Source organism: Ailuropoda melanoleuca, chromosome 16, assembly GCF_002007445.2.
Source record: "Ailuropoda melanoleuca isolate Jingjing chromosome 16, ASM200744v2, whole genome shotgun sequence".
Taxonomy (NCBI): Eukaryota; Metazoa; Chordata; class Mammalia; order Carnivora; family Ursidae; genus Ailuropoda; species Ailuropoda melanoleuca.
The window spans coordinates 62,395,864-62,413,122 of NC_048233.1; the positions used below are offsets into that span (position 1 = coordinate 62,395,864).

At 32.3% G+C, this 17,259-nt stretch overlaps 1 protein-coding gene across 2 annotated transcripts in view; it reads left to right on the plus strand.

Moving 5' to 3' along the window:
* Window positions 1-17,259, plus strand: part of ELP4 (elongator acetyltransferase complex subunit 4) — a 244,991-nt gene that overhangs the window by 90,775 nt on the left and 136,957 nt on the right. For both annotated transcript variants that reach the window (XM_011222740.3, XM_002917478.4), the window contains exons 6-7: window positions 2,829-2,913; window positions 7,638-7,826. In XM_011222740.3, the coding sequence (XP_011221042.2) occupies window positions 2,829-2,913; window positions 7,638-7,826 (274 nt within the window). The remainder of the gene's footprint in view (window positions 1-2,828; window positions 2,914-7,637; window positions 7,827-17,259) is intronic.

A 17,259-nucleotide genomic window follows, 5' to 3' on the forward strand; every position in this document is an offset into this window, starting at 1 on the left:
ATGTATGTATTAATTTACAGTTTGTGTCATTGGACCCCTTTTCCCCATTTTTAACATTAATATAAAGAAATAAATTACTGTCAGAAGACATGGTAATATAAGCAGACATGGAACAATTTTTTGACTGAAAAATATTTTAAATACTTGATATTTTTAAAGGTAAAAATTAAAGTCCTAATAATCGTTTTTATATTCTTTGTACTGTTATAGTTTTAAAGACAAATTGTGGAATCTCAGGTTAGATCATTTTACTATAAAAGTTGTTTAAAATTTAAAAAATCAAGGTAGAATAGTATACATGATTTGAAATGTGCTGCCTTTGGGACATGTTTTAAATACTTTGATGACCTAACCTTTGTTAATTGCTTGGAAACAATGAGGAGGACAGGGTCATATTTGTAACTAGATTTTCTTCTGCCAACTCCTGATTTATAAGTTACTATACTTGCTAAACAGCAACAAAAAAAGACAATAGCCTCAAAATTAAAGGGGTTTAAATTTTTTAAAAATTTAGGTGACAATAGAAGATATTTTTATCAGTAAAAAATATTTTTGTAAGTATTGCTGGTAGGAACTGTTATCTCATGGAGATTAACAATACTTAGTAGTAGTGTAATATCAATACCATATAAACTAGGTCAGTTTTAAATGCTGTAATCCCATGTATCATAAATGAATCCCATGTATCAATTTATATACCTAAATATATTGATTTTTCCCATTTAATTTTTTTTATCAAAGTGTTTACTGCCCTAGAAATCAGATTAGTTTGGGAAAGTTTATTACTTATAAAGTTCTAAGCATTGCTGGTGCCTGGATTATTTTATGTCAGTGTTAAATAAGGAAAGAGTTTAAGATGTATTGGCTTTATGTCTTATTTCTGTTCTCATATCAAACCTCTCCGCCACCTTTGAAGAGAATCGTAGCCCTACGATAGCTACCTTAACAAACTGGGAGAATACAAAATAAATAACCGATTGTATTGGTTGAGCAGTGGCAACAAAAAACTAAGAAATAATTTATGTATATGTTGTCTAGTAATGTACTTCAGATAGCAAATTACTACCAAACACTGAAGGCAAATTTTATTATTGAACAATTTGGGGCAGAAGGAAAAATGCTTAAGAAACTTTCTGTAATATATGAAATAATGTCTTGAGTAGATTCATTATTGGTGAATTAGAATGAACTGGATATATTCTTGATCCACCCTTCTTTAACCCATACTGACATTCGTCAAATGGTTGGCTGAAATTCATTTCATAATCTGGGACCTTGGAGCAGATTTACCCCCTGTGCAAATCTAATTGACCCGGATAGGAATTGAACATGCTGCGTTCAAACAGCAGCACTGTCTTCTGAAAGTTGAGCTAGCCGGGACAAATACGTTACTTATTTATTCATATATGTTTATGTATTTATATATATTTCTATATTCATATATTTATGAAAGAGTCACATCAATGCCATTATGGAATATCATTTTTTATAGACACATTTCTTCACTCATTAAACTGGAAAAAATGTGTCCTATAATCCAGTCCCTCATTGAAAATGGAGAAATAACTATATGTGAAATAACCATACTGCCAAAGCCTTCACTTGGAGTCATATTTGTTTTGCACATAACGGCATTCCTTTCTTTTGGTTTTCTTTTTTGTTTTTGTTAGGTACTTTGGGGCTAGCTCTGGCTGTTCAATTAAACATTTACAGAGATGTGCAGCAGGCCGAACAACCTCCCATTGATTTTGCACATTAAGTAGTCAGCTACTTTTCCTAACTTGTTAGGTTCTTTAATATTGCACGTGTGCTTCAAATTATATTTCATTTTTTCTTTAGGGCACTGATTCTGCATATGTGATTGCTTTACTTAGGATCAGAGTAAAGCAAACACTTCTGTATTTTTAAGGACACCCACAGCTTTCACAGCATTCGTCACTTAAATGTCTGTGAAATAGCTATGCTCCAGAACCTCATTATCATGACAACGTTCAGCCATAGCACGCAGGTTGTGTGTTATCGAGAATATTAAATTCAGTCAGTGTTAAACCAGATGTTCTTCACAGTAACTAAATTTTTTTGAGGTGTTTCATAACACTTGTAAAAAAATTTTTTTAAGGAAGCTCTCCACCTAACGTGAGGCTTGAACTCACGACCCCAAGATCACAAGTCTCATGCTGTACCAACTGAGCCTGCCAGGCTCCCCATTTTTGTGAAATATTTTAAAATAGTGCCATTAATACTAATATTCATGTGAGAGGTAATTCATCTTCTTGAATTCATACATTTATTTTATTTTCATCTTAAAAACAAAGTGGAAATTACACTCGTCTTCATAGGCCTTAAAAGATCAAATTTTTTAATTACTATTATTTTAGCAGTTTGTTCTAGGAAAATTAAAACTTTTCTGGAAGATGAGCTTAGGTGATTGAGACATTGATTTAGGTGTACTTGGCATAGCAGTTCATTAACTATGTGTTAATTATCTATAATTACTCCTGAAAAGCTATAGTGGCTTCATCTTCTAGGTTGTTTCATTAAATCATTAATTTTCTTGGAGGTAACTAAGCTTGACATAATTAAGCCATCTCAGTCTCCACAGATTTTTATCTTCCCATGATGTCAAGAACACTGAGCTAGTTAATATAAGGCATTGTAACTAATTCCCTGGGTGTATTGACTACATATTTTTAAATTATTTATACTATTTTGGTTCATTTTATATTATATTTAAGTAATGTCATGAATTTCCTTAATGTTATAGGTTAGATTTTGAATTTCCTGTGTAATAAGCCCATTTATGTATTTGAACCATTTCTTACCAACAGTTCTTTGACCCATGGCTACAGAAAGCTGCTTCAGTTTATCCAGAACGTCATATATGAGGAAGGATTTGATGGATCCAGTCCCCAGGTATTGAGTGTCTTTTTAAAAAAAACCTTTATAATCATGTATGTAATGTTGTTTTTAAACTCTCCAGAGGTAAACCCAGAAGGTTTTAGAATAATCGACAGTAAACAAGCTGTTTCCAAGCACAGAAGATGTAAATAAGCAGAGCACAGGCACAGGCAGCCTTAGTTTAATTGTTAATGTGTATTTAAAGTTTTAGCTAAGTTCTCCGTGGAAGCACAGAAGATGTATACATACATGGTCGACATAAATTATTTTTAAATACATATTTGTAGCACCTGGGATTAATAAACAGCCACGTTTTGAAAATTACTCCTAAATCTGCAAGACTTATACTTTCTTATCTAAATTTTTTATATTTGTTTCAGTCCTTAATTGAATTACCTTATGAGTAAAAATTAGTTATTTTAAGATTTTATTTCTTATAACATCACACTTTGAGTTGTCTCATTGAATAAAAATTTTTTATTTGCTATCTTAAAATATTTTATAACTTAATTATTTCTCTGTAGCTCTATTTTTAAAAACGGAAGTTTTTAAATTCCCACTATTAAAGATTCCAAATTCCTACTATTAAAGATGTTCCGGTTAGTTTAACTTAACCAAAGTGAGAGGAATTTTATTTCTAGATATCATGCTTTTCAGAAATCTTTCTCAGTGATTTTAATTGCTATAGCTGCTAAGATTTTCAGTTCATTATTATTATTTTAGCAGAATTATTTCCAGAGCACCATTATTTTTATTGAAGAAAGCAAAGAATCCAAGTCTTTTTTTTTGCATTATCAACTGCATTTGTTCTTAATCCATAAATTTTAAGTATTCTTGTAAACTTTACTGCTGTACTTAATGTTTTTTTTCCAAAGCAAGATAATTTTTAAATTTGTTTTGATCATCAGTTTAATAGCAAGTTGAAAATACTTATGTGTGTGGTGAAGCATACACATTTATTTATAGATGGCTCTTCATGTATGGTACAGTTTTTGTGATGGACCTTGGTTTTTATTACAATTTTATTTTGTTCATTGTTGCTCCAGTTTTGGTCCTAGCTAAGATTTATGGGCACTGTGTTCTCCCTTTGGTGGCATTGCCCGTCTGGAGAGGTAAATTGGTCCCTGACAGACACCTCTCGCCACTCGCTGTGGTTACTATGGAAACAGGCATGTCATAACAGTTCCTATGATACAGTGTGCAGAGCTGCTGTTCTTGCAGAATGATGACACATCTTCGAAGAGCAAGAAATTTTATAAAATTCAAAACAAAGGCAACAGCAAAATGATATACACATACTTGCATATATATATATGTATATATACACATATATGTACACACATGTACACTCATCCATCCAAAGGACCCTTGAGCAGTACGCTATTATTGGAATGGAATGAAGTGTTTGTTTTCTTAGTTATTTATTTAAGTATGAAAAACACCACCATTTTCAATAAATAGTATTTTATTTCACGAAAATTGATAAGCAACAAACTGAACTGGTTTGTCTCTCTGAACCAGAGGTTCCACAACTATTGACTTTCATAAAGATTAAACAGAGTTGAGGTAGATATTTATATGGTGTAATACCAAGAATGCTGAAAAAATTTACAATATGCCAGTAAGTTATTATAAAATATATTTCTGATTTTATTGGAACAAAAGCATAAATTGTATGTTGTGTTTTTATGTTAATAAATTTTCATACTGTTATATTACAGAACGTATCATTTGCTAAATTACCTCATCTATACATCTGTCTCAGAAACTCTAGTTGAGTTCAGGAAGCCACAAAAATGCATCTGTGAAGCCCTACTTCAAAAAATAATATTCCTGAGTCAGAATAATGTTCCTATACTGAAATAAATCCTCCTTTAAAAAAAAAAGATTTTTTATTTATTCATTTGAGTGAGAGAGGCAGAGAGACAGAGAGCACAATCTGGGGGAGCAGCAGGGACAGGAGAGGGAGAAGCAGACTCTCTGCTGAGCTGAGAGCCTGATGTGGGGCTCAGTCCCAGGACGCTGGGATCATGACCTGAGCCAATGGAAGACACTTAACCGACCGAGCCACCCAGGCGCCCAAATCCTTCTTTTGAAAAGGAAGTTTTCATCTTATTTTCTCTATCACTACATTTTCAAATAAGCTTATATTTTCAAATTCCTTAATTTAGTTTATTTGAAGTAGGCTATACAGAACTGAGTATTATATACTATTATATACTTACCTTGGTAGTAAGTAAAGTAGTGTAGCTCATCTGTAAAGATATTTGGAATGGAGACATTTGCAAATTGCTGTCATAATTTCATTTAAGTTATGATTTTTAAGTATCTAAGAAATGTGCAATAAAAATGAAATTTGAATGTTGATTTTACTTAGAATACCAGATTAAATATTTTAGATGTTCTCATAGGAATAAATTTAACTGTTTATTGTTCAGCTTTCCACAAAAGGTTATTTTATAAATTCTGTTGTGCCTCACAATGTGCCCCATTATTATATGGCATAACAAAGGAATTATATGTCCAAAACAGCACAGGAAATTTGTAATTCAGCCTTTGTTTTTGCAATTACTGTCATTTTTTTAAAAATATGAATGTATTCCCTATGTTGAAGTATTATGCTCAATTATATATTCTAATGTGCTGAGTACCTGCCTCACTTAAATATCTTATTCTTCATTCTTTGACTTTTTATTTTATTTTCAGATGTATCAGTATATCTGTCAAAGTCGCTAAACCTCTGTGGTTCGCTTCTGCACCTAACAGCATTTTTGTTATAAACTTCTGGCAGATGCTCTTTGGTACAATAGTTGGTAATGGTGACTGGGTTAAAATATACAGCTGACCTTTAGTTTATGAAATGTTGACGAGGGAAGACAAATAATGCTGCTCTCCTTCCACCTTCAGGTTTTGTTCTAATACCTAGAATTTGGGGAAAGATTTCTCTCTCCCTTTTTCCAGATTGCTCTTTCTGTTGAGAATCTAATTTAAGCCACAGTTCATGAGGAAACAAGTTTAGGAATGACAAAATGAAACTTAGTCTTGCCATTTTACTTAAATTCTGAGTCTCTAAGTAATACAGTGTAAAGGATAACCTATCAGTTTACAGATATCTTACACGAATTCATCAAAAACTTATTTAAGCTTCTAAAACGTGCTGTGATACATATTATTACTTTATTTCATTCAAGTAATGCAGAAATTAAAAAAGAAAACAATTTTTATGGACTGCCAAGGGTCATAATATATATCTTAAGGTGATTGCCTATCATAGACTTAATACGACCAGAAAAGAAAATTGGACCAGCTGCCTTGATAGTATCATCGTGTTCCAGGTCCTTGGAGTTAGGAAGGTTTTTTTAAATGTGCTTAAACCAAATTCCTTTTTCTGTAATCTCATTTTAATAGTTTTATGCAACCCATTATGTCCCTTTATATATTTGAAGGATTATATGGGTTCATAGAACAATGTTCTATCCTTTTTATTATAGAGATGAGAAAATGAATGCATAAGTGGTGTATGGGTCTTGCCCAGAATCACAGCTTCTTAGTTACACGTCCAGACTGTGAATATCTGTCTTACCCATTTTACTATTTGTCCCTTTTTGTTTTTCCTCTTCTAACATTTCAGTGTTTTATTCATTTTCCTACTTTCCTTTGTTGATGAATTCTGAAAAATACACAACCTCAACTTTCATTCTGTAATATCAGGGAGACAATAGTTGGTTAATTAATTGTATTACTTAAATAAATTTTATTAGTTTTAGTATAGTAATAACATGATATATTATAGGATCTGGCTTCATCAGAAATCACACTCAAAAATGGCACATGTTCCAAATTTTTGCTTTCAAGAGAGAAAACTTACTTTCCTCATTAGAATTGTAATAATAATTTTTCAATTATTTCCATGCACCAGGTTTTGCTAATGTCTCCTCCTTCACCCAGAAATTTTGCCAGATTGCTAAGGAAAGCATTTATAAAACATTTGTTCAGTTAGAATAACCCAAACAGTAAAATTTGTTATAAATACATCTCTGGTAAACACTAATTGGTAATCATCTTAGATTTTACTTAATGGTTTTTAAATGTTCTTTCCCAGGAAATATTAGTCACTATTATGACCTTAATATCAATTGTCTCAACTTCTAAATGTTCAGTTGTTCAATTTTATGAAAAGCGTTGAACTTAAATTATTTTGTAAAAATGGCTTCAAGAAGAATAAATAAAGGCATATATAGAGTGTAAAACCAAAACACACATTTTTAAACTTCTTTCAAACAAAGTATCAGGTGTTGGACACCGTAGCATTAAATGAGAAATGAGCAAATTATAGTTTATTGAAAGACTTGTAGAATTTCGTAATACTTAGAATGGTTTGTAAGCACTCTGTTTTAGATATTCTTTATTGCAACTGATTTTTTATATGTTATTTCAGGTGCCTCAAACATAATCTTTACAGTAGTCACTGTTAAAATGTAGAAACTTGAGGCTTTTGATACTCTTCAAATTTTCCAAAAGTAAGAAAAAGATCAGCTCTTTTTTTTTTTGCACTCTTGTGATAAAGAAGACTTCCTTTATGTTGCGTTATACTAACTACACGTAAAGGTTTTTACCACCTCTACTGACATTATCTCCCTAATCTTTTATAAATTTAAAAACTGGCAAAAAGAAGTGAAAGAGGTATCCTATTGGTTAACAAAACCTAGTGTGTTTACCTCCCTCCCACTTTCCTTTAGAAAAAACAGAAAAACATTTTAAGAATAGGAATCCAGAGTCTTGGTTCGCCTTTGTGGGGAGATGACATTTGCTGTACAGAAAACTGTGACAACAGCCACAGCCTTACGAAGTTCCTGTATGTTCTCCGTGGTCTTCTACGAACCTCTCTGTCAGCCTGTATCATCACAATGCCAACACATCTTATCCAGGTACTAATCTTTCCAAAAGTTCTTTCCCCTAACTAGTGCGACATAATGAAGAGCAATATATAAATGCTTTATGAGTCTGAGTCTGATAAGTTATTTTCATATGCCATTTAAATAAAACAGAGGAAAATGTCTTTTATTTTAAATAAAATTAAATTAATTGTTAAATTGTGTATTTGTGGTGTTTGTATACAGTGAATATATGGTAAGTTCATTTTAATAATGTTATTATTTTTTTATTTCTTATAAACATATAATATTTTAACATGAGGTTGATTTTCACTGATATCTTTTCATTAATCATAAAGCTGATCTGAACATAGATCTTGAAAAAATATTTGTACACCTATGTTCTTAGCAGCATTATTTATAATACCTAAAATGTAGAAGCAATCTGAGTATCTGTTAACAGATGAATTGATAAGCAAGATGTGGCCTATATTGCAATGGAATATTATTCAACCTTGAAAAGGAAGGAAATTCTGAAATATGCAGCAACACTGATGAATCTTGAGGACATTATCCTAAGTCCTTGAGGACATTATCCTAAGTGAAAAAAGTCAGTCACAAAAAGACAAATACTGTGATTCCATTTACATGAGGTACTTAAAGTATTAAAAATCATAGAGACCTATGGTAGTATGGTGGTTGCCAGGGTCTGGGGGGAAGAGGGAATGGCAAGTCATTGTTTAATAGGTACAGAGTTTCAGTTTAACAAAATGAAAACATGCCTGGAAATTGTTAGTGGTGATGGTAGCACAACATTATGAATGTATTTAATATCACTGAACTGCACACTTAAAAATGGTTAAAATGGTAACTTTTATGTTACGTATCTTTCTCCATGTTCAAAATTTTGAAGGAAAAAAGGAAAGAAAAAAAGTTGATCTCAATAGGACAAGTCCCCTTCTTCCCTTGCTGTTTCTATGTATAAACCTCCTGAAGCTACACTCTCAGGAAAAGAGGTCAGTCCTCCCCAGATAGAAAAAGAGGGATCTTCACAAGATTTTCTTCAATGGCTCAGAAAAGTCCTTTTCTTTAGAATGTTCAAGAGGCTGGGGTACCTGGCTGGTTCAGTCAGAAGAGCTTGCAACTCTTAATCTCAGGATCATGAGTTCAAACCTCACACTGGATGTAGAGATTACTTAAATAAATAAAACTTTAAACAAAAATTTATTTTATCTTTTTTTATTTCATTTTTTTCCCTTGAGAGAGAGAGAGTGGGGGAGGGGTATGGAGGGTACAGGGGCCTAGGGAGAGGGACAGAGAGAATCCTAAGCTGGTTCCATGCTCAGCATGGAGCCCAACGCAGGACTCAGTCTCATGACCCTGAGACCATGACCCAAGCCAGAATCAAGAGCTGGACGCTCAACCCACTGAGCCACCCAGGTGCCTCCCCCAAAACAATTTTTTTTAAAAAGAGTGTTCAAGAGGCAAGTTTGGGATAATTGTCATCATTATTATTATTGTACAGGTAGTAGAGAAACTAGAATTACATTATATATTTTCCCGTGGTATTATCATATATATATTTCTATAACAAATGTACAATACTAGAAATAGTAAAAAATTGTCTGTAGTGAATAGAATGTGAAAGTCAAAATGAGCAAAATCACCGAAATCATTTTTTCTAATGTATAGACTAAAACACCATGGGAGGGAGGGATGGGGTGGCTGGGTGATGGACATTGGGGTGGGGGGTATGTGTTATGGTGAGCACTGTGTATTGTATAAGACTGATGAATCACAAACCTGTACCCCTGAAACAAATAATACATTATATGTTTAAAAATTTTTTCTGAAAAAACCACTATGATTTGAAATGACATTTATAGCAGAACAGTTTGGAGTTTTGTTTTCCTTTACTTCTGTAGGAAGTCATAATAATAATAACGATAGCAGCTAACAAATATAAAACACTTAAAGTCAGGATCTAACGGTTCTTATAAAATTTTATATAACTACTGTTATAATCTCCATTTTACATATAAGGAAACTGAGGTACAGAAAATTAAGAAACTAGATCGATGTTCAATACTTGAGAAATCATGATTTGAACCCAGAAAATGTATTCCAGAACCACGTACTAGAATATGTAACAGGTTTTTATTCTGGAACTCATTCAAAACTAGTAATCTCATATCTTTTATCTTAGAGCTAGAAATGACATATGGCTCATCTGTGCTAGGCTCCTGCCTTTGGACAAGTAAAGCATTATCCCTATTTTGAGGTCTGAACCAAAGTGACATATTCAAGCAAATTACAGAAACAAAGACAATACTTGGTGAGATTGCAGGGGTCTATGAAAACTCTACATTTAATTACATTAACAGAAATATGAGATATAATTGAAATTTGAAGTTTGCCAAGGAGATAAAGAAATAACATTTTAAAATGCTGTATCTAAACATACTGTATAAGGGTTAAAGCTGAGACTTTGTTTAAGGACTATGTGAAGTTTGTAAAACATGAATCCTTGAGCTTTCCATCAATGTACAGGAAAAGGTTCATATTTTCCTTTAAGAAAAAGTCACTATTTTAAGTGACTATTTAAAAATTTTAAGATAGTCTGATGCAGCACCGTATTCCCTTCTTGCACAAGTGAGAAGAGGAGTGTAATTGACAGTGTACCCTCATACATTGTCAGTGACTTGTGCTTTTGAGCTTTCTGAGGGTTACCATAGCAACTTTCTGCTGTTCAAGTTAGCATTCCCCTTTAATAGTTACAAACTTTTAGCAAAATAAAAATTAGATCTTAATCAGAAAAAAATTTTTGACTTTTCACATCAAGATTTCTTTTTGTTTGTTTTAAGTAAACACTACCCCCAACATGAGGCTCAAACTCACAATCCCAAATTGATATCAAGAACTGCTTGCTGTCCCAACTGAGCCAGCCAGGTGCCTCTCACATCAAGATTTCTTAAATCCAAATATTTCCCTCTCAACAAATTGGGGAGAAAAATCTGCATTTCTTATAAATTTGTTTATTGAAGCTGTGTTTTACTATTTTTATTCATTCATTCATTTCTTCTACATGTTTTTGAGTGACTGGTAGTGCTATAGACCACTTTATAAATCAGTGGAAATTTTAAAATGAACAAGATTCTGGTTCCTTTCAGGGACCTTACTCTCTAGTGGAAAGGTAAATATTAAAAACCTCTGTTACAATCTGAAAATGAAGTTAAGGAAACAATTGCATTCATAATAGCACCAAAAAGGAATAAAATACTTATGAATAATTTTAACAAGGAAAATGTAAAACTTATACTCTGAAAACTATGAAACATTGTTGAAAGAAATTTTTAATGATCTAAATGAATGGAAAAACTTCCCAGGTTCGTGGATCAGAAGGTCCAAAATCAATATGACCATAGTCTCCAGACTATCTACAGATACAGTGCAGTCTTAGCAGAATTCCAGCTGACTTTTTGGAGAAATTTGCAAGCTGATTCTAAAATGGCTATGGAATTTCAGAGGGCTTAGAATAACCAAAATAATCCTAAAATAAATTAGGAGGGCTCATATTTCTCAATTGCAAAACTTACTATAAAACAATGGTGAAAGACGGCGTAGTACTATCATAAAATAGGCATATAAATCAATGGAATAGAATTGAGAGTTCAGAAATAAATTCATGTGGTCAACTGATTTCGACAAGGGTGCCAAGACCATTCAATAAGAAAAGAATTGTCTTTTTCAACAAATGGGATGGGACAATTAGATAGCCACATGCAAAAGAATGAAGTTGGACTATTACCCCACAGCATGTACAAAAATTAATTCAAATGTATCGAAGACCTAAATGTAAGAGCCGAAACTATAAAACTCTTAGACAAAAACTTAGGAAAAAATCTTTATAACCTTAGATTTGGCAAAGAATTCTTAGATATGGTACCAAAAGTACAAATAATGAAAAAAAATAGACAAATGGGACTTCATCAAACTTAGAAAGTTTTTTTTTCTTTAAAGTAGCTTCCGCGCCCAGTGTGGGGCTTGAACTCACAACCCTGAGATGAAGAGTCACGTGCTCTACCAACTGAGCCAGACACACACCTCAAAATTAAAAACTTTTATGTTCAAAGGACACCATCAAGAAATCGTTATGATAGGTGAAAATATTTACAAGTCATATATCTAATTAGAGATTTGTATCTACAACACATAAAGAATGCTTTCAACTCAATAATAAAAAGACAATTCAATGAAAAATGGAAAAGGAATTTGAATATACAGTTTCCAAAGAAAATAGACAAATGGCCAGTTAGCACATGAAAGATGCTCAACATCATTAATCATCAAAAATGCAAATCAAAATTATAATGAGACACTACTTCACACTCTCTAGGATAAAAACTCAGGTAACTGTTAAGTGTTGGCAAGCTGAAGAAATTGGAGCCCTCATACTCTGCTGGTGGGAATGTAAAAGGGTACAACTGCTTTGGAAACAGTCTGGCACTTTTGAGTGATTCACTTGTAAATATATACCCAAGAGAAATGAGACCATGTGTCCACATAGAAACTTGTGCATGAATGTTTATAGCGCCATTATTCATAGGAGCCAAAAGATGGAAACAGCCTAAATCTCCATTAACTGATGCCTCGATAAACAAATGTGGTATATCCATACAATGAAATATTATTTGGCTATAAAAAGGAATGAAGTACTAATATTTGCTACGAGATGGATGAACCTTAAAAAAGATTATGCCAAGTAAAAGAAGCCATCACAAAAGAACACATACTATATGATGTCATTAATATGAAGGTCCTGAATAAGGAAATCTGTAGAGACAGAAAATAAATAGCGTTACCTAGGGCTTGGAGTGTAGGGAGACATGGAGACCTTGAGTATGTGGAGGGGCGATTTGTAAAAAGTTTGAAGGTTTGGGGTTTTTTTTTAAGGTAAAGAAAATGAGATAAAATTGCCTTGAGTGATGTTTGCACATATCTGTGAATACTAAAAAACCACTGAACTGTACACTTTAAATGGATGAATTATATAACATGTGAATTTTATTTCAATAAAGCTGCTGATAAAAAAAAAAGATAAGCTACAAAATAGCAAAGTTGTGAGGAAACCAGATCAGAACTTTAGTCCAGTTGTTCTCAAACTTTTTTATCTCAGAACTTCTTTACACTCTTAAAAACTATGGATGATCTCTACACTTTTATTCATTTGGGTTGCATCTATGATATTTACCAAAACAGGAATTTTTAAATTTTTATGAATTCAGTTAAAATAATAGTAAAATGATTACATGATTGTAAATAATGATTTTCCAAAAAAAAAAAAAATTTAGCAAACAGTGTAACTTTTTTTTACATTTTTCCTCAGTAGAAAACACAGATTCTAATATTGGCTTCCTTATTCAGTCCATTATAATATATTGTTTTGGTTGAAAAATGAAAAGAAAATCTGACTTCACACAGATACATTGTTCGAAAAGGGAGAGTTGTTTTAATAGCCTTTTCAGATAATTGTGGATATTCTTCTTCAATATACACTGAAACTTGAAAAAGAATAGTTTTATAAACGTTGATTACAATGTGGAATCAAAAACTGTATCAATGAACTTTTTCATGTTATGTTACACTAAAAGGCATTGGTTTATCTTGTGCTTTGAATGGGTCTTTTACCCATTCAAGAGATCCACATTTCATTCCTTGGCCGTTTGGAAGGCATTGATTCACCGAGTTGTGCAGATCTTCCGAATATTTACATATTTCATTATGTAATGTCAAACAATCCTCTTGGTTAATATCAGCACCGTCTGCAGTGTTATACATGTCACAGTTTATTTANTCACAGTTTGCTTAGGGTGAGTTTTTGAATGTGAAAATATAGCGCAACTTCTTTATACTTCCCCTACTGATGGGCATGAGTTTTTTCCAGATTGAAGCTATTATGAATAAAGTTGCTATGGACACTAATGTATGAGTCTTTGTACAGATACATATTTTCATCTCTCTAGGAATCACATCCCTCCAAACCTTTTTATTTTCAGTCTTTTGTATTTTAGCCATTGTAGTGCACGTGAAATGTATGACATTGTGGTAATTCGCATTTCCTCGATAACTAATGATGTTCACCATCTTATCATATGCTTGTTTGCTATTTGCCTGTCTCCTTTGGTCTGTCTTTTGTCCATTGTTTTAAGTTATTTATCTTCTCATTGAAGGGTAAAGTTCCTTAAATATTTTAGGCATAATCTTTCCAGTAATTTTCTTCTAGTCTATGACTTGGCCTTTTCTATTAACGGTATCTTTTGAAGAGCTGAAGTTTTTAATCTTAATGAAGTTTAACTTATCAATTTTTTAATGGTCAGCAGTTTCTCTCCCCTACTCCACCCATTTTAGAAATCTTTGCCCTCTCTAGGGTCTTTTTCCTATGTTTTCATCTAAAAGTTTTATAGTTTTACCTTTTACTAATGGGTCAGTGTATTCCAATTTGAATTTTTTACACAACTTTAGTTCATGTTCTCAAATAGTTTTTGACTTATTAGCTAACATTCTAATTATATGTTAACACACTTCACATTCACTAATTCCCTTTTTATTACTATTACTATTTACCAAGATACTTACTGTCTGCCTCAAGCATGTGATTTCGTATAATCTTACATATGTAATACTTTGTAATCTCTGGGAAGTTAGGGCTACATATTTATAATTTTTTTTTTGCCAGCTTAGGTTTATGATAATAATACATCATTAAAGACAATAAAGTGTAAAAATTCCTAGCACAATAGCTAAGCTTTTTCTAGATGTTCAATAAATGATAAAGAAGTAATTATCCTTACTTAGGAAATTATTTCTGATTGTTGAAACTTCTTGAATCTTTATTATAAATTATGTGATTTTAGCATTTTTTTCTAGCATACCCCAACCTTATCTGCAAATGGCCAACTTATTAAAATGTCATTTAGTTACCTTAATTATGTTCAGGATATCCCAGCATATTTCAAGTCTTACGACTGAAAAGTTTGGCATAAATAAGAAATGAATTTTGCCTCTTTGGCCAGTAGAATTTATTTATAATTTTATAGGAGGATAATTTATTTTTCCTTTAAGGGCTTTTTACAGATTATGCATGAACCTAACATTGTGAGTTTTATAATCACATGAATATTATAGGGAAGCTCCTCTCTCTAATCATCTTAGACATTGTGCATGTACTTATATTGTTTGCATTATTAATGATGTTAAGTCATTATAAAGTTAATACTTTAATATTAGTTTGGTTAGCTTTAATGAGTTTCTTGATTATGCTGATAAGTGAACTTGGAAGAGACTAATCAAATACTGGTGAAAATACTGCTATTCTTATTACTATGACAACTATACTATTACTATAACTATTAGGCACATACCTACATGCCAAGCACTCTACAAGCATTATGTCTTTGAATATTGACCACAAGCCTTACCTCTATTTTTACAAGGTCATATAGTTAATAAGTGGCAAGGCCAGTAATGTTCTAACTCATGTGTTTCCCTGACTCCAAACTCCAACATCTTCACTGTTAGGTTATATAGCTAGCTTCCCTAATCACCACAAAAACTTTGCAAGATAGGCATGATGCCAGCTGCAAACAAGATTGAACTGAAATTAAGTGATTCAACAAAGTCACATATTTAATTACATATTTAAAGCTAATATCAGATTCAGATCTGTTTAAAACTTACTCTTTCCTCTCTGTCACACTACATCTTTATGTATCTTGAATTACTAACTACCTCTGATAGCAGTAACTTTCCATTAGGAAGAAAAGTTCTAGGCTAACATTGCTATATATAGTTCAGTATTTTTAAAGTGAAAACTATCATTGTAAAACCCTTGACAAATTAGTACATGTGAAAGATTAAGTAAAAAGTTTCATTGCATTCAGGGGAGGCAAAAAAGGATGGAAGCATATTTCCTTACATGTAATTGCAAAGCAAAGAAAAACAGTTATAAAATAAACACATNGTTATGAAATAAACACATGTATACATGCAGTTTTCTTTATTTCAAAGGGATCAATGCAAGAAAAAGGAAAAGAAAATTTTTCAAACTTTCCTGTGTAAAGAAACAGCAGTCATATTATCAGATGACCTCAAGTTGTGCTATCTATATCACCAATTAAATAATGATTGAGATGATAAGGTGGACTGGATGTCCNACAGTTATGAAATAAACACATGTATACATGCAGTTTTCTTTATTTCAAAGGGATCAATGCAAGAAAAAGGAAAAGAAAATTTTTCAAACTTTCCTGTGTAAAGAAACAGCAGTCATATTATCAGATGACCTCAAGTTGTGCTATCTATATCACCAATTAAATAATGATTGAGATGATAAGGTGGACTGGATGTCCGAACATTATGCAATATTTGCCTTTTGGTATTTTATGGATGCATTTAAAAGTTTATATAACTGGAAGAGATATAGTTTAAATTTATGTTTTTTAATGTACCAGTAAAAAGGCTATTTTGAAATGGAAACAGAAAAGCCGGAGGGTCAGACTTCATGATGAATCCAAGGTTAAGTAATGTGAGCAAGAATTAAGACATTTTCCTCAAAATAGAGAATATCTTTTTTTAAAAGCTGCTCATCTGTCTAAAATTTTCCCATTTTCCATAGTCTCTTCCCTTGGCAATCTTTCTAGCTATCATGTAAGTAGTTTTCTTCCCCTAATATCAGTTGTGCTATTAAAAAAAAATTATCCTTTTGCTCTTTGAGCACGACATCTCACTATATATATTTTATATCAAAGTACTTAGGAGAAAATATAAGATTTAACAGTTTGCTTAAACCAATCATGATATAAATAGGGGATAAAACTCTTTTTAATGACTCTTAAAGACCACAAGGAAAATCACAATGTTTAGGCTAAGGAAAGGGAATAAGAACTGGAAGCAGCATGCTTACAGTGCTAATCAAAGACATATGAATACACAGAACCAGGGGACTGTGAGTTTATTTAATAAATCTTATAGTGATTTCTCTCCACCAGTTCTAGTCTTCAACTCTTTTCAAATATTAACTCATTTTACTCTCACAATAAGCCCATATGGTTGGTGCTATTATTGTCTCCATTTTACAGATTAGGAAACAAGGGACAAAAAAATTGAAGTGACTTTCCCAAGGTTACACAGCTAGTGAGGGGCAGGATTTAGACCAGACCAGTACCCTCTAATTACCATACTCTTAAACCATGCTATGCAGCTTACTCAATGGAAGTACTAAAATACTGTCAAAATTAAGAAACACACTGTGCACAAGGTAGCATTCAATGACAGAAAGAGCCTTGGCTTTTGGAGACAGATAGACCCAATTAGCCATATGGTTTTAGTCTAGGCTTAACTTTGTCAGCCTTAGCTTCTTCCTCTGTAAAAATGGGGTGCAGAAGACCGAATTCAGAGGATTAGGGACAACGTGTGCTGACGCAGTACT